Source organism: Cylas formicarius, unplaced genomic scaffold (assembly GCF_029955315.1).
Source record: "Cylas formicarius isolate icCylForm1 unplaced genomic scaffold, icCylForm1.1 PGA_scaffold_7__23_contigs__length_41026272, whole genome shotgun sequence".
Lineage (NCBI taxonomy): Eukaryota > Metazoa > Arthropoda > Insecta > Coleoptera > Brentidae > Cylas > Cylas formicarius.
The window spans coordinates 23,756,792-23,780,892 of NW_026844352.1; the positions used below are offsets into that span (position 1 = coordinate 23,756,792).

Below are 24,101 nucleotides of genomic sequence, written 5' to 3' on the forward strand. Positions count from 1 at the left end.
CTGTTTACATTCATTTATTTAAAAATTTAAATAACATAGTATCAACAAATGATCTAAAGCGTATTCGCAATATTTTACAATAACTAAAGAGATAATATATAATATATTAATTTAAAAAACATTTTAAAATCTATAATAATAATAATTAATATAAATTTTGAGGAAGGATTGACATGAAATTGAACTCGAACCAAACAATGATCCACTTTATTTCGATTCCTTTATACAATCAAATATTCAGGAGTTTCAGAAAATATAAATATATTTCTTTTGGTTTCTGAATTTAAACCCTGGGGAAATTAAAGTTTTTGCAAAAAATTTATCCTCTTTTTTTATCTTATCTGTGCAAAATGATTTTGACGGTCACTATAAAATTTCGAAGTCGTTCAATCTAAATGTGACATATCTGCAAAACGACTGATTCAAGTGTCGTATTTCATATACACACCTCCTTTTCCTGAGTGAACTACAATGAATTTCGTTAGATTGTTAGTTCTATGACAGATTTAATCACAACAGTAATATTGAGTATAGTAATGTTCATAACAAATTTATGATAATATCGGGTCTAATCAATAAATATGGCAAATCGACTCATACAACACAGATTATAGTAATTCATTATTTCCAGTTTTGAAAAAAATAATTTTAAATTATTTTAAAATATCCATTAATATTAGTCTTGTAGACTTAGATCGTCTTTAATAAAGAACCAGAAATAATTTGTTTCTAACTGAAAAACTGTCAAAAATGAGTTACTATAGTCTTCGTTGTCCTCTTCTGTATTTCAAAAAAACGACCAATGCTCCATAATTCTATCTGTAGAAGTATTTCCAACATAACAACAATATTTAATTTCATATTGAATCTCATCTAAACATTTTAACCAGTTTATTGTCATTTTTTCAAGCAGGAATACTAGACCAATACATTTTTTATGGTTAATAAAGCTTACACTCTAAAAAAGACTAAAATGCAAAAAGAAAACTTAAAAAAAATACGATAAGCCATTGTAGTGCAAACTATGGAATAAATTTGTTCTTCTTTTCTTCATCTATGCCCGTGACTAAAGTATAGGGAGTGACCGAAGTGGCTCGTGGCAGCTGTTAACTAACATAAAGCTTTAAAGTGACAAGCTTGATCGGTGCATCATTTGGTATTTTAGAATAGGGAGTAGAAAAATACCAACGTCTGTGAACTTGGCTCCCGAAGTGAAATCTTCCGTAGCAATCACCGACATCTGTCTTTGCAAGCCCGACAGTTGCGCACGTAGCATCGAAACTAAACCATATTTATTTTAGGAAATTCGAATGTCATTTTTTTTAGTCAACCTTTTATTTTAACACTCGGATAAACGCATTTGGCCAATTTATGATATAAAAAATGTTCTCTATTTTTATATAAAAAAATAATTCCAATAGATATATCATCAATCATCTAAACCCTACTCTTAGAACTCAAACCAAAACCACAGTAGTGAATACAAAATTTGTTCTATGGTATTATGCAGATTTTACTAAAAACTTCTAAATACACATTTTGAAATGGAACAGTACCCAATGTTCGATCAGAGCCTGTGTTCTGTTCTGCTATTAGTGGCGGCAAACTCATCAAATGCACTACATTTGGCATTTGCTCATGGTTGTATTGTTGTTGGTCAACATTTTGAAGGCTTTGTTCAAAGGTTATTATTATTTAGACGTTGATCGAAATGGAAAACTAACCAAAAACTAACGTGAAAGTATATAAAATATAAATTATAAAAAATATATGTGGTATGCAACACGATGATAAATTTATTTACTCACTAGTGTTGGTTATTAAACTCACTCAATTAAACTAATCAAAACTAACCAAACTTGTGGCATAATATAAGTTTGAGTTCAGATTTTCACGAAATTATATATATTCACATGACAGTTGTTTCGACAACACCATGTCTTTATCAAATGTATTTTTTTTACATTTGATAAAGACACGGTGTTGTCGAAGCAATTGTCATGTGAAAATATATAATTTCGTGAAAATCTGAACTTTTAGTTCTTATTTATTTTGTTAATTGGATTTTCATCAAGTAAAAGCCACCTCAGTTCAATAATATAAGTTTGTTCCAACCGATCGGATAACCGTTACCGAACTATCCTGCGCATGGGCAGTTAAATAAAAGCGTTCCAACAGTGATCGTTCTCATCATGAAACTATTCTATTTTCCCAATTTTGGAATCGTTCTTAGAACGATTTTAGAGCGGTAACTCGCACTCTAACGGTTCTAGAACATTAGGTTATAACTGGACCCTAACATTTACACTGTCTCTAAGTGTACTTATTTGTATAACTGATCGTTACTTGATTAATTTTACACTGCACCCTTTTGTAAACTCTCTTGTGTTAGATACGCCAAGCAGTCGCTCATATCAATAAATTTACAAACAATTGAATTACGACGATTTGCTTATTTATTAGACCTCGACTAAATACTGTAATGACATTTTTCTTCACGGCAAATTTAGTTCCGAGATGTTTTTATAACTAATAGATCCCAATGTAATACACGGGGACAACTTGTCAAGAATTCGTTAGTGGGATTATAGGACGACATAATCGTAATCGGAAAATTTACATTTTGACGTGGTAAACACTTCCCGTTTACTAATTATTATAATCATGGGACAAAGCGCTAAATTGAATTAAATTACGTTGAATTTGACATTGGTCGGACGTAAAACGAAGGGCGATAAATTTTCGGAAATATTTTTCTAAATTTAAAATCATCTAAAATTGTGTTTGCCGTGAGCAAAGGGTCCCTGAAGATTATTTATTAAGTGAATCAAACACGAATGCTTGAATATTGTTGCTTGTGCAAAATTCGATACGGGGTGTCATTTAGACTGTGTGCTTTTATAATATTTGCCATTGATAAATTGTTGAGCCGATGAACATCACTACAAGAATTGAGCTAGGTAGGTACATCAATTAGTCGCGTTCGATTTGCTAATGTTAAAACAATCCACATAGATAATCTTTTTTTTAACGAAATTACTTTTCAGAAATACAGACGAAACTCTATATAACAAAATTGAAAGTACTGTTTTTTTTTCGTTATAAAGGGTTTGTTATAAAGAGTTTTAGGTACTTCAAAAATAACAATACGCATATGTGTTCTGTATTATTTAATTATTTAATACACATATTTTAACATCTACTTAGAAACATTTTATATAAATATTTAAGAACTATATTTAATGTTTCAAATAATCGGTCAGTTTCTTTTGATTCTTTTTATTATGCCAATACTTTGCCTTGTATTTTCACCATTTCATCGAGATGATACAGAAAATATTTCTCTGGCAGCTTAACTGAATATAAGGCTTGTTGAATAGTTGGTGGTGGTCCCAGATCAACTTATTCCTCTTGGTGCTCTTCCTCACCCTTTCTTGCTTGTTGTAATAACGCTTCTTCTGTCCAGCCTGCTGTTGTAGGCGTCATTTTGTAAAAAATACCAGTTTCGCCAGCATTAAAAATATCGTCAGCAGGGTAATTTTCTGGTAGTTCTGGCCACGTCTTCTTCACCCAATCGTTAGTGACGTTTCTGTTGACATCACGGGCTTCTCCACCTATCTGTCCATTATTTATACCATGTCTCTGTTTGAACTTCCCCAACCATCCATCCGACGCATTGAAATCTATAATGCCAAGCTGTTCAGTAAACTTTTCGGTTTTTAACTTTTACGATAGGTCCCAGATAGGTCCATTTTTAAGACGTTGCAGTTGGAACCACTCCAATATTGCCCGATCCAAATCTTCAATTTTGGCTTTCTTAGTTTTTTACTAGAACTGCCTGCCGCTTCAGCCTGAATGATTTTTTCTATTCATTAAGTCAAATTAGAACTGATTGAAACAATGGTGTGCTTTTATACATACCGATAAAGGCATTAACATAATCGCATATTACGAGTAAAACACTTAGGACGACCAGGTTCTCGGTAACTAGATTATTAGGGTAAGGAATTCTGAAAAGGTAAGAGACTCTATTAATAACAAGTTGGCCTATATTCCTTACTTTGTTACCTAATGTGCACTTTTTTTCTCGGTATAGTGACAAATTCATTATGCAGAGTGGATTAATACATAGCTATAGGGAGTTTTCACTGTATATAACACTCGTGAAGTTCTCCGCGAGTTTCGTCGGGTTTTACATTATCCATGAGCTAAACTTGTTTTGCCGTCGATGCTGCCAGCATAAGATTATTTTGCGGTTAAATACACCAAGTTCTTTTTTATTTTTCATGTGAAGGGTTTATTGGTAATATCAATAACTCATTATTGCAGATTCAGAGTTCGCAAATCAAGCAACAAAAATCGGGTTGGGGAAGGTTGTCGTACTCAATGTTTTAGGGATTACAGCCCCTTTTTATAGGGTCGTGTCGTCGGGATACAATGCGTCGTGCACTTCAGGGGATACGAAAATCAATATCTGGAGGGCCTTTCGAGGGAAAATTTCGCTCATACGGATTATAAGAGAAGGAAATACGAAGGGAGGTCATTTTCAAAATAATTTTTATTTTTCAACTGTTAACGTTCACTATTTCATTGGTAGAAACTTCGATAACATTTAAAGAATGTATTTCTCCATTGATATTAAGTTAAACTCTTGTTCTAGAAGATTTAATATACAGCGTGAGTGGACAAGATAGGTCAACCCGCTAATAATAGATTCTTTGTGTGAAAAAATATAAATCACGCAGTTTGTCACATATTTTTTTGTGTCAATAATAATGACGATAATATTAATAATCGCCTTTATTCACAGTAATCGAAGTATAAATGCACACGACGTGACGTCTAGCCCTGGCAAAGCAGACTAAAACCTAGTTTATGTAGATGGCACGTCAACTTATAAATATACCAATTAAGATAAATTGTGTGCCAAATTTATGTCAGGTAATAGAAACCAATAAAAAAACAAATTAAAAAGAAGAAAAAAAAATATATGCCCCGTGAGTTAGTCTCTACTTGCTTGTTAAATAGATACATTTTGAAACGGGCTTTGAATTGAAAGTTTATGATTTATTTAATCATATTATTATTATGAAGTCCAACGCTGTTATGCATATCAGAGTCCAGCTTGAATTTATTTTTAAGACTTTCTAATGAAATTAAAGAGCTTTTTGCTAAAGCATATACCAAACAACAAACAAATATCAAACCACAATACTTGCTTGTGTTGCATTTTTGTACGCCTTGTATAAATTGTGCGTTCATTTTGAACAGTAAGATGAGATGTTCATTAAATTTATTAATTAATTATTTAAAAAAAAGTTAGGCAGGAATGAAAAGATGCAATTATTTTGACCAGACAATTCGGGATATAATTAGTATACATATAATTTACTTATTGTTGTTCAGTTAATTGCAAAGTTAGTAGTTAACTAGTTCTTAAAGAACGCAAAGCCTGTAAATATAACATTCAAAGCAAATCAATTTACGAATTTATTCATTTTTCTCTCGCACATCCCCAAATCAAATCATGGTATTTAAAACGGCATTGCGCTCGAAAACATTTCTTAATAAAACAATTCTATGAATAAAATAATGTTTTAAACTCTTTTTCTCCTTTTTGTTGTTTGCGAGGATAAAAAAAGAAGCTCCTGGAAACTCGTCGTTTATACGGAAAGGTGGCGCACGCCACTGCCACCGCGATATGCAAAAGTTTTATCTGCCTGCATGAAATGCCAATTTTTTGTAGTTATTTAAAAGAAAATGATAAACTAGTCCATCGGCGAAGGTTAACGATACGCGGAATACAATCGGAATAATTTATTTCTGGTGACGGAAAAAGTGTTACGAAGAGTGTGAAAATGGATTAGTGTGAGACCGAGTCGAGATCGCAATGAATAATTGTTACTAATTATACCCCGCAAGGTGCGTATCGCCCACATTTTGATCAATTCGCTCCATATCTGTGCGCGGAAAGAAAGTGTAACCATTATAATTTTTTACATCGCGTGGGGGGTGAGAATCGATTATTAGTTAGCATACGATCGCTCAGTGGCTTGCAGAAGGAGAAACTGTATATATTTTTTTGTTGCATAAACTATTTGTTTTTCTTTTTATTATTAGTTTCAAGTTCCAAGTTAATACCACATTCAAAAGTTTGACAATATTACATCTTCTACTTTCGATGCAGTCAGTTAAGCGTAGAATATAATAATAAATAATATTTAATTAGAATTGAGAAATAGTAAAACGACCAATTTTCAACGTAGCTATTAATTTTATTTCTACGGTACATAAAAGTATCAACCAATCTTTATGCTCTTTTGATAGTTGCAGGAAAATTAATTGGATGGTAGAAATAACTGCGGTCGTTTGCTCCTCATTGTGAAATATATACTGCCAATAGAATGCAGTAGTTTTGATGTTGTTTTGTCGGTTTTTAAGCACATATAGAATTCAATTGAGTAGAAACGGACAGCATAGCTTAACCCTTTAAACAATGAATGCAACTTCACAAGAATCAACATCACCAACAATATTTAGCTACATGTTACAAAACACAAAACATATTAAACCTGTAATCAAATAACAGTATTTAAATAATTAATTCTATCACCTCCAAAAGTATGTAAAATAATAAACTTTCGAAAATTAATCAATTAGTAACCAAGAAAGCTCTTATCAGAGGCGTTACAGAGTTAAACAGTATGCAGCCTAAAAAGTAAGTATTTCATGCAACTGACAAGCCAACTGAAGCTATGACACATCATCTCTTGATATAGGGTTAACAAAAAGCGAATTCACGAATTTAGAATTCTTTGCAATCTTTTCTTAAACTGAACATTTAGACGAGGTCCATCATATACAACGTCTGCATAATAATATTGTATTTAAAGATTACAAAAAATATGTTTGCTCTAATATAAGCTTTTTAGAGAAATTCTTGCCCTTTGAACGACCTTAAAAACTTAAAATTTTTCAAGAGAATAGCTAAAAGTTCAGATTTTCACGAAATTATATATTATGACATGACAATTTTTTCGACAACACCGTGTCTTTATCAAATGTAATATTTACAAACTTCCTGCTACTATATATACCGAAAAATGACCATAAAACCTTAATTAATGTTGTTGCGAGAATTTAAGTTCAATAAAGGAGATGTATTTAAATCTAATTGATCGTTAAGCAATACATTTGAATGTCTCATTTTGTTAATCTCCATGGCTTCCAATAAATTTAATTTTCTACTTTTTGTGGCTGTGTGTAATATATCAAAATTGTTAAAGTTCCACACAGATTTTAAACCAAAATTTGCAATAAAAAATTCTTTTGAATTAATCAACAAAATTAAAGATATCAAAATCCCTTCTAACGCAACATTATTGTCTTTTAATGTACAAAATTTATTTCCCAATATTCCAACTATGAATGTGATAGATTTAGTAGATTTCACCCTAACTCGGAAATAGGTTAACCCATTGGTGAAACAAGATTTATTAGATTGCTTAATAGTATCTTTAGACCAAAATTGTTTTGAATTTAATGGACAGATTTATATCTCTAAAGAAGGTTTGATTATGGGAAACCCACTTAGTCCTTTGTTAGCCGAGGATAATTTGGAAAATATCATACTAGAACATCTTTTAAGTAAAAGTTTTTTATGGTGGTATAGAAATGTGGACGATGTCTTTGCTTGCTTGTTGGAACGGACAGACAATTGAATTCTTTTTTAAATTACATTAACTCAATACATAATCGTATAAAATTCACTATCGAGATTGAACAGGATAACTCTATTAATTTTTTAGACTTAACTATTACGAAAGTGCAAAGCAAATTAGATTTTTCAATATATCATAAACCTTCACACACGGACACAGTCATACATAACAGCTCAAATCACCCTTATACACACAAAATGGCTGCATTTAACTCTTTTATACACAGACTTCTTAATACTCCAATCTCAACAGAAAATGACAACAAAGAACTTAATATCATTAAACAAATAGCACTGAACAACGGCTACAATCCGTCCATTATAGATAAAATTATAAATAAAAAACAAATACAGACAACAGTAAACTCTATTTATCAGAAACCAAATACAGAACACGAACAATTTAAAACAATTACATACATAGGAGAACCTAGTGAAAAAGTTTCAAAACATTTATCAAAATGTGGTTTAAAAACAGCTCTCAGAACTAACAACACAATAGGAAAATATTTAAAAAACAATAAATCAAAATGTCCAAAATCCTAAAAATCAGGTGTCTACAGGTTGAAATGTGGATCTTGTCCTAAAATGTATATTGGACAAACAGGTAGAACCTTCAAGAAACGCATTAACGAACATAAAAGAGCGTTTAAAAACAATAGTCTAGATTCTAATTATGCTACACACTTAAACATAGAAAAACACATTTTTGACGACAATTTTGATATTTTACATACAGCCACAAAAAGTAGAAAATTAAATTTATTGGAAGCCATGGAGATTAACAAAATGAGACATTCAAATGTATTGCTTAACGATCAATTAGATTTAAATACCTCTCCTGTATTGAACTTAACTTCTCACAACAACATTAATTAAGTTTTTATGGTCATTTTTCGGTATATATAGCAGCAGGTAGTTTGTAAATATTACATTTGATAAAGACACGGTGTTGGCGAAGCAATTGTCATGTCATAATATATAATTTCGTGAAAATCTGAACTTTTAGTTCTTATTTATTTTGATAAATGGATTTTCATCAAGTAAAAGCCACCTCAGTTCAATAGATTTTTGTATCCATTTACCACGTTTCTCAAGCCTATGTTGAATTCTACTCTATTCATCTCTTTACTAACGAAGCTATTTAAAAAAATAATTAATATCTAATGCTCATTGGGACTATTACTTCTCAATCTTGTGAATCCGTGTTGAATTTATTTTGGGCCGACTATAAAAGGTTCATTTTGTTCAATTCGAAGTTAACTTTTGTTTAAAGGGAACAACGAAATCGAAATGTCAGCTTCACTTTCATTCATCCATTTAGGATTTAGGATTACTGCCTAATATGGTAATGTTATTAAATTAATAAAAAAATATATCATCTTGAATTTCTTAAACCAATTTCCATCGAATTATAAAAGGTTTAAAAAATCACAGGAAAATGCTCAACTACTCAGGAAAACCTTCAATGGGGATTAAGCATCGAAGATCATTGCGCAAGGTTAAAATAATTTAGCCCAAAATTTAAAATGTATAATTACAATCTTAACATTCTATGCATATTATTATCAAAACAGCTATTTGCGTAAAATCAAATTTCTTCATTAGGTAAACAAATAGGAAGCCTATAATGTACGTTAAACGCTATTTTTCACTACCAAACTAATCAATTGATTGTTTAATAAGTTGAACAACTTCGTCTTCTTTGTTCCCGTGTAAATCGAAATTGAATACGATGTATTGATCAATTTCCTGTAAAAAATTGAGACTTGTTCTAATTTATTGACATTTTAGTGAGTAATAAATTGTGTTAATAGATATCCATATAATATCGGCTTACCAATTAAAAATGGTGTGTAGCATCAATAAACATATTTGTATGTAAAATAAATTATCTAAAAACCCACTTATTTGTTTTCAGGAGTTACAGTGCCAGCTAGAGTGGACCACGTAAGTATTCTTTAATGGCAATTGTAGGAATATTAAAAAAATGTGTAATAGTGTAATTCTGTAATCTAAAAAGTAGAATAGCAAAGTTTAAGTACAGGGTGTATAAGTTTAGCGTAGCGGTACTTTAACAAAATTATTGTTCAAATTGTTCACAAATAATTATCAGCTTAACAGTACAATGTACGGTACACATGTTAAGAATTTTGAAGAAAGAAGTAGCAATTTTTTATGTTAAAATCAAATTAAGAAAAATATTTATCAACTTAACAGCTACAATGCACGGGTACACATCTTGAGATGTTTAAACAGAGAAGAAGCAATTTTTCATGTGGCAAGCAAACTAAGAAAAATAATTATCAACTTAACAGCTACAATGTATGGGTAAGCATGTGAAGTATTTTAAAGAAAGAAGTAGCATTTTTTTGTAGCAATAAGTTTTTGAGATTATTTTTCTTCTGTTTTCTATTACTGCTTTTGAAATAAAAGACTATCATTTACGAAAATAATTATCAGCTTAACAGTACAACGCACGGTACACATGTTAAGAATTTTGAAGAAAGATGTAGCAATTTTTTATGTTAAAATCCAATTAAGAAAAATATTTATCAACTTAACAGCTACAATGCACGGGTACACATCTTGAGATGTTTAAAGAGAGAAGAAGCAATTTTTCATGTGGCAAGCAAACTAAGAAAAATAATTATTAACCTAGCAGCTACAATGTATGGGTAAGCATCTGAAGTATTTTAAAGAAAGAAGTGGCATTTTTTTGTTGCAATAAGTCTTTGAGATTATTTTTCTTCAGTTTTCTATTACTGCTTTTGAAATAAAAGACTATCATTTACAAAAATTCGATGGAAGTTGATAACAACCTGTCAGTGGGTTGAAATTTGTTATACGGAATTGACTGTCATTTTAAAAACAATATTTTTACTACTCTTTAAAATCTATGGCCGCTTGGCAAGAGAAGTATGTCCAATACAGTCCAAGAACTTTCTGCAAAATTTGATTTTTTCGCTTAAACTTAAAAATCAAAGATTAATTTATGAATCCAAATTGCTGAAAATTAAATTTTGAAAGACGTCTTGGTCGGTTCCTCATATATTCTTCACACGCTCACCGTGACTCACTCTGTATTAGTTTTTCCTCTGTTGACACAAACTGAGCAATTTGAGCCGCGTTCAAATAGCTAAATTGAGAAATGGGTCCACCACATCCGTTTCCTTATTGCAGGTCAAATATGTAATTGCGTCGTGTACTTTTAATCAGTAGCGCGTTTCTCAGGAGACTCGGTAGAATAACTTGCTTCACACATATTATTTGGTGCATGATTTTCTTTTACTAAGTAAGTAAGTTATGTGTCTAATTAAGTTTATGTGAATGCAAATCAAGGCGTTAATTATTATTTGGGTCTGGAAGCCAATGATACAAATTTTTCGACAATGAATAAGGGTGTGTCAATTGCTTAATTGGAATTGGAATATTTGCTATATAATTTTTAGATTAGTAAGATTCCGTCCTTGGGTAGATTCATTCAACTTTACCAACCATTTACATAACATGCGGCTGATAAAATTTTTTCAAAATAAATAGGAACTGAAAGTTCAGATTTTCACAAAATATTTATTTTTACATGACAATTGTTTCGACAACACCGTGTCTTTATCAAATGTAATATTTACAAACTATCTGCTACCATATATACCGAAAAATGACAATAAACAAACAAAAGGAGAGGCATTTAAGTTTAATTGATCGTTAAGCAATACATACATACATTTTGTTAATCTCCATGGCTTCCAATAAATTTAATTTTCTACTTTTTGTGGCTATATGTAAAATATCAAAGTTGTCGTCAAAAATGTGTTTTACTGTGTTTAAGTGTGTAGCATAATTAGAATCTAGGCTGTTGTTTTTAAACGCTCTTTTATGTTTGTTAATGCGTTTCTTAAAGGATCTATCTATTTGTCCAATATAAATTTTAGGACAAGATCCACATTTCAACCTGTAGACACCTGATTTTTTAGATTTTGGACATTTCGTTTTATTGTTTTTTAAAAATTTTCCTATTGTGTTGTTAGTTCAAAAAGCTATTTTTAAACCACATTTTGACAAATGTTTTGAAACTTTTTCACTGGGTTCTCCTATGTATGTAATTGTTTCAAATTGTTCGTGTTCTGTATTAGGTTTCGAATAAATAGAGTTTACTGTTGTCTGGATTTGTTTTTTATTTATAATTTTATCGATAATGGACGGATTGTAGCCGTTGTTCAGTGCTATTTGTTTAATGATATTAAGTTCTTTGTTGTAATTTTCTGTCAAGAGTGGCGTATTAAGAAGTATGTGTGTGTAAATGGGTGATTTGAGTTGTTATGTAAGACTGTGTCCGTGTGTGAAGGCTTATGGTAAATGGAAAAATCTAATTTGTTTTGTGTTTTCGTAATACTTAAGTCTAAAAAATTAGTGGAGTTATCTTGTTCAATCCCGATAGTGAATTTTATACGATTATGTAATGAGTTAATGTAATTTAAAAAAATTCAATTGTCTGTCCGTTCCAACAAAGCACGCAAAGACATCATCCACGTATATATACCACCATAAAAAACTTTTACTTAAAGGATGTTCTAGTATGATATGATAAACCTGTCCATTAAATTCCAAATAATTTTGGTCTAGAGATACTATTAAGCAATCTAATAAAGCTTGTTTCACCAATGGGTTAACCTGTTTCCGAGTTAGGGTGAAATCTACTAAATCTATCACATTCATAGTTGGAATATTGGGAAATAAATTTTGTACATTAAAAGACAATAATGTTGCGTTAGAAGGGATTTTGATATCTTTAATTTTGTTGATTAATTGAAAAGAATTTTTTATTGCAAATTTTGGTTTAAAATCTGTGTGGAACTTTAAAATATTTACTAATTTTGTTGAGAGTTTCACTGCTGGAGCTGTTACATAAGACACGAATGGTCTAATGGGCATATCTTGTTTATGTAATTTAACTAAAGAATATCATTTCGGCCGTTGTGGATTCATATTTGTTAAAAAATACTAGTGTGGAGATTAAAAAAAAATGTTGGTTTTTGAAATATATTCTGGGAGATCGATAGCTATGACTGTGTTCCCTTTATCTGCACGTGTAAATATTATGTTATTTTCGAAAGCTTTGTTTTTGATAGCTTTTACTAGTGACATTTGAGAAATTTATTGGAACCCATGGAGATGAACAAAATGAGACATTCAAATGTATTGCTTAACGATCAATTATATTTAAATACCTCTTCTTTATTGAACTTAGATTCTTACATTAATTACGGTTTTACTGTCATTTTTCGGTATATATAGTAGCAGGTAGTTTGTAAATATTACATTTGATAAAGACACGGTGTTGTCCAAAGCATTGTCATGTGAAAATATATAATTTCGTGAAAATCTGAACTTTTAATTCTTATCTATTTTGTTAAATGCCACCTACTTCAGTTCAATTTAAGTTTTTTTGAAATACAACCCCCTGCATTTTATCGTATAATCGGAAATGAATTTTCCTTTGCAGGTAGCAGCTCTCAATATTAAAGTTCAAGTTTATCTTGATCCATATTCAATATTTATTTAGTTAAAAGTGTCGACATTTACAGGACAAAATAAATAAACAACATTAACCTATTAGACCACGTCAGTCTTTTGCGGTACATTTTCAACTGCATTTTCCGATATTTATCACTAACTCTAATTTAACCGTTCCTTACGTTTAAGTTGCTGGTTTCGTTTAAAATACTTGTAAAATTAATTATGTCTCGAATGCAAAATCGCAGAAGCCGTTACATATTGCCATTTATTTAATTTACAATAATCTGAATTTGTTATTCCCCGCACAAACTAAGACAACAAATTATATCTTTTCGTTTTGTTTTAAAAAATCTCGCCACGGACTGCTACTTGAATACTTAATTTTGCACACGCCTTGTAAAAGTTCGCACGTGACTTTATTCGCATTAATAATAATTCTTTTTTTTTATTCACAATATATGTGATAATTGAATTAATATTAAACAGAAGCTCACGCATACGCGATTTTAAAGAACATTGCAGTATTTTTTCAAATGCTCATTCCTGGTGGTTCCATTGGTGTAGTTTTCCTACTTGCTATTTGTGCATGGGTATAGAGAAAAGCATAGCCCATAAATGTAGAATAAAATAATTATAATGAGAATATATATTATGAATTATTATAATACATATGCAGTTTTGCAGATTAGAAAATAATGCAAATGGTTGCAAAAAATTGGATACCTCGTATCAACCCTCAATTAGTAAAATAGTAGTGTTGAAAATATCTTCAAGTTTTCAAAATACCATGTTTAAACACCACTTAAGACGACTCTCAACTTGGACATCGCCCGATCAAAAAACGAAAAATTAAATTGATTATATCTTAATAAGCTGTAGATCGCGGTCCTCTATTATCAATGTTAAAACAAGACCTGGCATGCAATGTGGATCAGATCATAAACTCTTCGTGGCGAGCTTTCATCGCAAACTAAGGGCATTGAAATTAAACAAGACGACAAGGTGTCCAATACCCTCTACTGAGAAAATAGTGACAGCACTGAGCTCTGTCGAAATGCCTAGACAAAAAGATGTACACCTGGAAACACAGAGATCAAATCCAAACCTCGGTTATCTGATAACACTGTCAGTTTGCTGGAGACATGGAAAGACCTAAAAGCCTTACTAGCAACAATATCTGATAAAGAGTTAAAATTGAAAAACATCAATAAAGTAATCAAAATCAGCTGTAGACAGGATAAAAACGCACATATTCATAAAATCTGCATGGAAATAGAAAGGCACTCCACAACTAACGAATCTAGGGAACTGTTCAATAAAGTGAAATACCTCTCTCGGGAGTGTAAACTTTGCACACAAATTATACAGGACAACGATGATGAACCGTTTATTACCGTAAACCATTCTACACTTCCTGAACATGAACCCAGGATTCTTAAATCGGAGGTTGAACACTCCTTAAGGAGCCTCAAAAGCAATAAAGCTCCAGGTATAGATAACATAGCTGCAGAGATACTAAAGTCAATAGGACAGACAGCAGTTGATGTTTCACATTTTATATGTAATCGAGTTTGGAAAACAGGCGCTTGGCCAGACGAATGGTGCGGCTCACTCTATATACCACTGTATAAAAAGGGTCAGATCATTATTAACAAACTTAGACCATATCTACTACCTCAAATTGCAGAAGAAGAAACCGGCTTTATGCCGGGTAAGGGTACAAGAGAACAGATAGAAATGGGGGTCCCTGAATACTTAATAATACTCGTCCGACAGCTCTATGAACACAATTATGCTCTGATAAGAATCAAGGATGTCACATCAAACAGGTTTCAAGCGATGAAGGGTGTCAGACAGAGATGTGTTCTCTCGCCCTTACTGTTCAACATATACACAATGCGGGACCTTCTGGATAACTGGCAGGGTGGTATATCTGGTGGTATATATAAGAAATGGAATTCATTATGCACCGTCTCTAGGAAACTAGTGCAGAATTTGGATTGAAATTAAATCCCAAGAAAACTATGATTGTATGATTGTAGATCGGCAAAACCACAACCAACCCCACGTAAAAAACATAGCTGAGTTCGATGTGGTGAATATCTTTAGTCTTTATCTTTAATTGACAATAGCGGTGCATGTGAAGGTGAAATAAAGCGAAGAACAGCCGTAACTAAGCTAAGTAAGATCTGGGGAGAGATACAGCCATCACTAAAAACAGCAAATTAAGATTGTGTTCCCGATTGCTACTTATGGAGCTGAACCCTGGATGATCAAGAAGAGTGATGCAAGGCGGATAGATGCCTTTGAAATGTGGGCGCACAGAAGGCTGTTACGGATACCCTGGACGGCCCACCGTACTTCTTCAAGAAATAAATACTCATCTAAATCTGTCCAAAACGATAAATCGAAGCTTTCTAACATTCATTGGTCATATTGCAAGAAGAACGGACTCACTGCAACTACTAATAGTCGAAGGAAGGCGCCCGCGCGGAAGGTCACCCAAAAGATGGATAGACCAAACCAAGGATCTTATCGGCCATTGCCTTCATGAAACCGTAATCATGGATCAGAATAGAATGGAATAGCACTGCTTCAAGAGCATCATAGTCACTAATCTCTTCTTAGGGAAATGGACTAAAGAGACAGTGAGAGCCCATTTCACACCATTTAGACCTTAGCAGGCCCTTTGTGCTTCCTCCTAGACAGAATTCTCCACTTGACATCATGCTTAGTAACTTCTTGTAGGCGATGACAGCTAGAATAGTCGTTTCTTGATTGCCCTAGGGAATGGTTATCATTCGCCAAGCAAGGCTTCAAACCTAAACTAGATGTTATCACATCTCATTCACGTGGTTATGCTACTCAAACTCGACTTGAATTGGGTTTTTTTAATTGAGTAATCATAATAATACCTGTACATGGGTGTAGCTTCTACCTAGTCAGGTATTGTTTGGTTGCCCATTGGCTTTCTAGCTAGAGGATTTTGATCCTATATTAGTATAAATAATACTATAGTGGTGTTAGTTCTGACATAAAACGTAGTCTATGAAGTACCAGAACTACTTGTCTGCTGTCTATATAGATATATTCAGTTTTACCAATAATTTTGCGCCTGATGATATCTTTTATACACTCCTTATCTCGATCGGTTTGATGCGCATATGCCATCTATTGTTGGTCATGTAGGGCTTGTCGAATATAAACTTTGACGAGATGGCATGTGTAAATTACTATAAGGTGATTCAAGTAGCTTAAAATCTTCTCAACTTAAGTACTAAAGAATTAATTTCAAAAGGATCCTATTTTCCTTAACTACATGTAAAGTAATTTATTAACTTAGTTTTTATTCGACTTTTTAATGTACAGGGTGGGCCGTTTATCTTGGGATGGTATCTTATTTCAGAAATTATAGGGGATGGAGCCAAAAGTTAAATACAAAAGTTAATTGGGGTATTAAAAACCTTCAATTTATTTTAATGTTGTATATACAGGGTGTTTTATTTTTCGTGGGTGAATATCAACTTTCTTATTTTAAAAGGAACACATGGTATATTACTTCGTTTTTGAATTCTATACAAAATTCTAGTTATATTTTATGTCCTCTACCTAAGTCTTAACAGTTTTTGACATTTTTATTTTTTTATGCGAAAATTGACGTTTGCAAGACTTAAAATATCTGCCCATTTTTTTTCCTTGAGTAAGTTAGTTTTGTTGTAGACAAAGGACTCGAATAACGGATTTCGCAAGAAATCTCGATTCATATTAGTACAGGGTACGCGAAAAATTAAATTAAAAAAACTGTCAAAAAACTTTTTTTTTAATAGAAAATAACTATTCTTATAATCTTTTCATAATTAGCATTAAAAATTAAGGCAATTATTATATATTATTATAGAAGGTTGTATATGTCTAATATTTTTACTTTTATAATAATATGCTGCTGGCATATAAGTTCAGTTGGTGTAAGGTGACTATGAAGGCGTCTAAATAAAACAAGTGCTGCCTCCTTGGATGCGTGTTTGGTTGTTAATTACTGTCATAATTCAAATATTTTTTGACACATTATTGATATATTTATTTATCGTTTATAAATTTAATTTCTTAGCTTGCTTGCATATCACAGATTGATATTTTAGAGTTAGATCTCGAACAATAAAAACCGAAATTATATGACAAAATTTCCATTAAGGAGGTGCCCAGAAAAAAGATCTTTGACAGGATCTACCAACACTTTAGAATATATGAAACCTTAAAAAAAGACAAGATAGATATTTTGGAGAATGAAGAGAAACCTAATATTTTGTTGCATTTTGCAGAGACACCTGAAGATTCAACTCGATATTCATCTTTAGATCCAGATGTCAAAAGAACAGAGCTATTTTCATAACATAAAAAAAAACTTTTTTGGCGTTTTTTTAAATTTCATTATTAATCTTGCTTTTCGAGTATCCTGTACTCATATGGATAGATATTCCTTGTGAAATCCGTTATTACTTCAGGGAAACAATAAATGCTTAAGATCAAAGAAATTGAAAAACGTCAAAAACGGTTACACTTAGGTATATGACATTATACATAAAATAAAACTAGAATCGTGTACAGAATTCAAAGATGAAGTATGAAGTAATATACTATGTGTTCGATTTAAAATAAGAAAGTTGATATTCGCCCATGAAAAATCAAACACCAGGTATATACAAAATTAAAATAAATTAAAGGTTTGTAATACCTCAATGAATTTTTGTATATAACTTTTGGCTCTATCCGCTATACATTCATTTTATGATTTTTGGAAAAAGTTCCTCAGGTATCCCTATATTTAAACACAATAGTGTCTTAGAAATTGAGTATTTTGAAAACTTTAAGATATTTTCAACACTGTTATTTTTTTTTGTTTCCAATCATTTGCATTATTTTGTACTGTAATAATACATAACACATATAATTTTAATAATAAGTTAATTCTAAACTATTGGCTATGCGTTTCTCTGTACCTGTCTTCTACGGCTTTAAGTCTTTTTTAGTTAGCATTGATCCTATTATGTTGCTGGTATTTATTATGCCAATGGAGTTAAGGGACTCTGCACCTGACCATGAAGATCACCTTGTTGCTAGGCGGAAATAGCATTTCATAATTTGGTAACTGATTTATCCCATACAAGGCGCCATATTTAAAAAGCCAGCATTTTCCATGTTATTTAAATTTCATATTTTTTACATTTTATTGCGATTTACAGAATTTCTACTTAGAATAAAACAGTTAACCGATATGGGAAACTTAAAAGGTAGCTGTATAATGGTAACTATTTTAATTTTCGTACAAATAACTGCTGAATTGAAATTTTTTGGTAATTAAACTTTTATGGGGACAAGAATCCCCGAGAGATATTCCCTGTATAATATTATTATTAATATTTCAACGTGCATAGTCTCGCAGGAACAAATAATACTGTTACTTAGTACGCCATTTAACTTGTTGAAGTAGTCGTAAAATTCTTCCTGGACTCAGTGGATTGAATAATGAGCGCACTTATTTCTTTATAAATAATGTAAACCGTTATTCAAAATGCAGCATAGCCAATATCCGTTTGTTCGAATACCAATTACTTTTGTAAAAATTATTCAATATTTAGTGAAATTAAAGCGACTTTTTCAAAAACACCTACCAGATTTAGTTGCAATTTTTGCTTCAGAATCTCCACACAATAGAAAAGCTTCGTCAAGGTTGTTAAAACAATATAGTCAATGTCGACGTTTAGTCTGATTGGCTTAACGCCAACGCTACCGGGTTTAATGGCAATTTTGTTTGGAAAATAGGTACCTGTTTAGTTTATTTGGTATAAAGAAATCTAAAGTTGTATATACACACGTACGCTGGTCGGTGTTTTAAAGGTAAATGTGGGTAGTTGCTTGTGGAATCCATTTTTACGAATGCGGTAATAAAGAAAAGCAATAATTGAACTCAGATACGCAGTAAAATTTTAAATCGAATACGTGTGCGCATTAAGTCGCATATCCGTTACTCGGATTGTGAAAGTCTACAAACAGTTTACTATTCAAATATATGCAAATTTCAGCGAATTATTTCAATGTATTGAAATTTTAAGGTTGTTCTACGGTAGCACATTTTTTTCATTTTCTAGCAAGAAAGTTGTATTTTCAATTTTTTTTTAAAACGTATTAATTGGTGCAATTTTTGAGGATGGACGCTGTTTAAATTCGAAAAATAAAACAAACCCTCAAATTTTCGATAAACTCAGTTCTCTAGAAATGGTTAATTTTTTTATTACATTTTTGAACACTGACTGCGGATAGATTTATTTCAAAGAGTTTTCATTTCTTAAATTTCCTGTAGAATAATTTCGTAATTCCATTCTCCCAGATTTTACAACTGGGGTTTATTACCATTAATAATCAATTAACACCACCTATTTTGACTTTTCCGAATGATTTCAAGGTAACCCCGTTTGATATATTTAACTGGCTAATCTGCATTAACTCATCCAAAGTATACTTTTTACGAGTTTAAAAAGCATTATTTAAATAAAGAAGTTTGAGGAATTCATATTTAACTAAGTCACTAAGATATGTTTTTGCATGTCTACTGATTATAATATAAATAATGTTACAGTTTTTTTATTTTGTCAAGTTATTGTGGTGTTTTACAAAGTATCCAAAGAGGAAATTTTCCCTCTATCTCTCTCTATCTGTCTCTTTCTTTCTGTCTTCCTTTAATGTATGGTTCTGGTACTGTGAGCTACTAAATTGATGATCAGAAAAAAGTATACAAGGTGATCCGAATTTATGAGATCAAACTATATTTAGAAGATAGATAGATAGATGGTTTATCGACTACTTTACAATATCAATGTTTTTAGCAAGTCATACAAAGGGATTTTTTTTTAAATTGAATATATGTAAGTATATCCTAACATAAAATTTACATAACTTCACAATAAAACCTAACAGGACCACAAATAAAAAATAAATTTATATGTATATAGCACAGACCAATCATTAAAATACAATCAATGTACAACGCCCCGCAACACGTCATTACCGATGTTTTCTTCAAAAAATTCACAAACTCTATAATAGCCCTTACTTAGAATAAAACTTTTAATTTTATATTTAAAATGCTTTTCGTTTAAAAGTTTAAAAGATTGTGGTAATGCGTTATAAAGCATTATATAAGGAGAGTTTTGTTTTGATTTCTGCAACCTATATCTCGAAATCACGAGATGAGAATCAGAACCCCTCGGCAAACTATCGGTCTTGGGGTGTATCTCAAGAACACATGGAACCGTCATTATTTTATATTTACTTCACGCAGGTGTGTGGAAAAGGTATTGTTTAGCAATTTAAGAGACTGATCCAATGCATTATATGTTTTAGCCATGCCATATGTAAAGGATCTTTCAAAAATTCGAGAGGTGTGACGTGGAGGGGTGAGCAGGCCTTTAAATCTTAAATTTAAATTGTTATAATTTTGTGATAAAGATTATATTTATGGAGATATCGTCGATTTTTTATATTAAGCCATCGGACTTCCTTCAGTTTATGACTAACAACAGGCCTGCCGCGTTTAATCCCAAAAATGAATCTTAGACGGTATTTCTGGATTTTTTTAATCCGTTCTGGGGCAGCCGCTGTCAGACATGGGCCGTAGACGACATCACAGTGGTTAAAACGACACACACACACACAGGACCTTTTTTAATGATAGATTTAAAATATTTTTAGAACCATATAAGCATTTTAAGTGGGCAATGGATTTTTTAATACATTGTGTAACGTGACCATTAAATCTTAGCTTATTGTCGAGCATAAGCCCAAGGTTTTTTGCCTCGGTTTTCAGAGGAGTACACACATTCGATATTTTTATTTCAATTAGTTGAGATAATCGATCAACATCCACGGGCCTACCAAAGAACATTGCTATACATTTTTTTGAATTTAGATGGAGTAAGTGTTCTAAGGACATCCTGTTAATGATTTCTAGATCATTATTTATAATTTGACAGCTTTCCAAAATTTTATCTCCCCGAAATGAGTAATAAACTTGGGTATGATCTGCATACTTGGTGTTGAAACTATATAGCTAATATAGTGGTCCTACTACGGTAAAAATTGTTGCACGGCATGTGGCTATGATTTTTTTGTAGAGAAGGTATGCCTCACCCCCACTGACCCAGTTGCTACATTGCCATAATTTTTCTAGAGAATTGATGAATTATGTCTGTGCCCTGTGGTATTGTTCTTATTTTTGGTGTCAATATAATGTGTGCTTTCAATGCTTTGTTCTTTCACGAAATAATAGCAAATGTGGCAAATATGAGGATCGAATAGGATCCTAGACAAACAGTGATAGTTTTAGGTACACTTAAATAGCTACGAACGATGTTTAGGTAATATGTAGGACAAGTGTCAATTACTGTCTAGAGGAGGTGCTTCTTGCATTTTTTCATGTATATGTTTCATATGCGATATCTAATATCTCAAAGTTATTTCAATGTAGGTTAAACCTATAACTATATGAAAACTAAAGCTTTGCGCCTATTTACAAAGAAAATAGTTTACATAAAAAAATCCTGCACTGCTTTTCCAGACCTAACTTTTTATATTCCAAGTGGTATTGGTTGCTATTGTGTCGGTATAATAACAATTGTTTTGCACCTTTCGTGTTATGTATGTATTCGCAGGTGGGTCTTATTTCAGAAAACTGTACGCAAATCCTGAGGAGATTTTATAATTAGCCTATCCTTCGTAGTTGCCACGATAGACAGTCTGACTGCTAAAATTTTAGCGGAAATGTTGTCTTATTGTTACGCGGCCAACGGCAGCGGACCTGATTTCATACTTTAGCTTTAGCAAAACTGCGGGTAGATTAGTTAACGGTTACTTGTACCGTAAACAAAATTAGAAACGGGCTTCGCGGGGTTTTTAATTTAAAAGTTTATTAAGTAAAATACGTAGGTATTCGAATTCTAGAAAATTATTATTTTATTACTATTAAAATTATTTCCATTGTTCGAGGCAAAAACTTATAAAGCCACGTGGTTAACTACTAATGATGTGGTCGAAATAGCAGAAACGATAAGCGAATGGCGATGTTATTGTTTAAAGTGGGGTAAATGAATTGCGAGCGGTCTGCTTAAAAAGTATTTTCCTATTTGCGGTGGTAATATTTACGTTTATGGGGCTCGTGTTTTTACACTTAACGCGTTCAGCTAGGAAACATAAATTGTCTATAATTGGAAATTCCTAATGAAATATTTTATCGCTCGCAGATACCACATGCGTTTGCGCACAATCTAAATCAATGGATAAAAATAGTTTCTCATGTTATTACTTTAGCTACTCTTGATAATTGTATTTTTGTTAAATATATCCTCGATTTGCTGGTATAAGCATAAGTAACAACCAAGAAGTTGAAAATGACGTGAAGTGTTTGAGACTAGGTATATATATTACTTATAATATTTTAGTGTATACAGGATGTTCCGTTGTGCCAGAACAGTAACCATCTTTCTAATTCTAATTATTGGCTTGATTTTGAGTATTTTTTGCTATTACATAGCATGCGATATTTTGAGTAATTTTTGAGAAAAATGAACTTTTCCATCTTTTTTACGGAAATACAGATCCTTGGAAAAATGTGTTTTTTACATTCGAACACTAAAATGCTTTGACGTATCTGTGGCAAAAATATATTATACAAGGTGGTCACCAATGACATTTAGCCAGCAGGAAGATTACACCACCATTCACAACCTTTTAACCGCTGAATGATCATGTAATATGCAAGAAAAAAGGTATGTACAATTTCAGTTCGACCATATTAGAATGTTACAAATTCTATTTATAAGTATAATGTTGCCTGTAAGAAATTCTTTTTGAGTTTTGCAAAAAGTAGAAATTTTCAATTTTTGAGCTTTCCTTTGCCTGCTACTTCGTTTCATAAATATTGATCGATTTTACGCTGATATTATTCAATTGATCTTATATTACACGGATGTTCGGGAAATTATGGAAAATCTCTGGGATTAAGAAATAAAAATTAATATGTCCCCATTTTATTATCTCAAATCCCTTCCAATCGAGATATGGGGTCTATTAGAAATTTACGTTTTTTTAACGAGTTTTAGAGAAATCTATAATATTAAGTATGACCCTTTAAAATAATACCTTTGTAACATATAACATAAGTATGGACTAAGTTGTACACCTTAATGTACAATTTTTTAAGATCCTCTATGATCTAAAAAATATTTTTGGACAGCTCGAACTATAACCGAAAAAAATATATACTTGTTCAACAAAAACAAGCTAAAAAAAATAATGTTTTATTCTCAATAAATTATTGAAATAAAAATTTATCAATTTTTTTTTTCGAATTTGTTCAAGAAAATAATATATTGATAATAAATTATATTAAATGAATGGTCAAGTAGTTTAAAAGCAAAATTCAAGACGAATCAATATCTAGGGGCGTCCTTTCGAACTGCATAGCTGGGGACTGTAGAAAAAGAGATCCCAGATATTGCCACGCTTCTTCCGACACTAGAATAGACAAATGCAACAGCGGGCCCTTTTCGAGCCTGTGTTACTTAGCGGTATATTATGCAGCACTTACCTGTAAACGAAAATGAGAATGATATTTCCAAATATCACGTTGGAACGGATTATGCAAAACGGCTTCCTTATTCACCATATATGATTCTAATAAGCCGCGTTATTTTAGTCTTCCACGCGGTTTCTGCGGTTCCGAGATGGAAAGTCTACTTAAGAATGCAATAACCGAACGTAATTGAAACTGGAATTGCTCGTTCACCACTGCGATGGACCTGCTATAGCC

The 24,101-nt window shown here is 31.8% G+C and overlaps 2 protein-coding genes across 2 annotated transcripts in view; one reads left to right on the forward strand and one right to left on the reverse strand.

Moving 5' to 3' along the window:
• LOC132705651 (osmotic avoidance abnormal protein 3-like) overlaps window positions 1-24,024 on the reverse strand; it is a 53,129-nt gene extending 29,105 nt beyond the window's left edge. The window contains exon 1 of the mRNA XM_060676397.1: window positions 23,880-24,024. Within this exon, the coding sequence (XP_060532380.1) occupies window positions 23,880-23,957 (78 nt within the window). The 5' untranslated portion in view covers window positions 23,958-24,024. The remainder of the gene's footprint in view (window positions 1-23,879) is intronic.
• The window catches only part of LOC132705650 (disheveled-associated activator of morphogenesis 1), a 117,204-nt gene that overhangs the window by 18,570 nt on the left and 74,533 nt on the right, over window positions 1-24,101 (forward strand). The window contains exon 2 of the mRNA XM_060676394.1: window positions 9,642-9,670. Coding sequence (XP_060532377.1) covers window positions 9,642-9,670 — 29 coding nt within the window. The remainder of the gene's footprint in view (window positions 1-9,641; window positions 9,671-24,101) is intronic.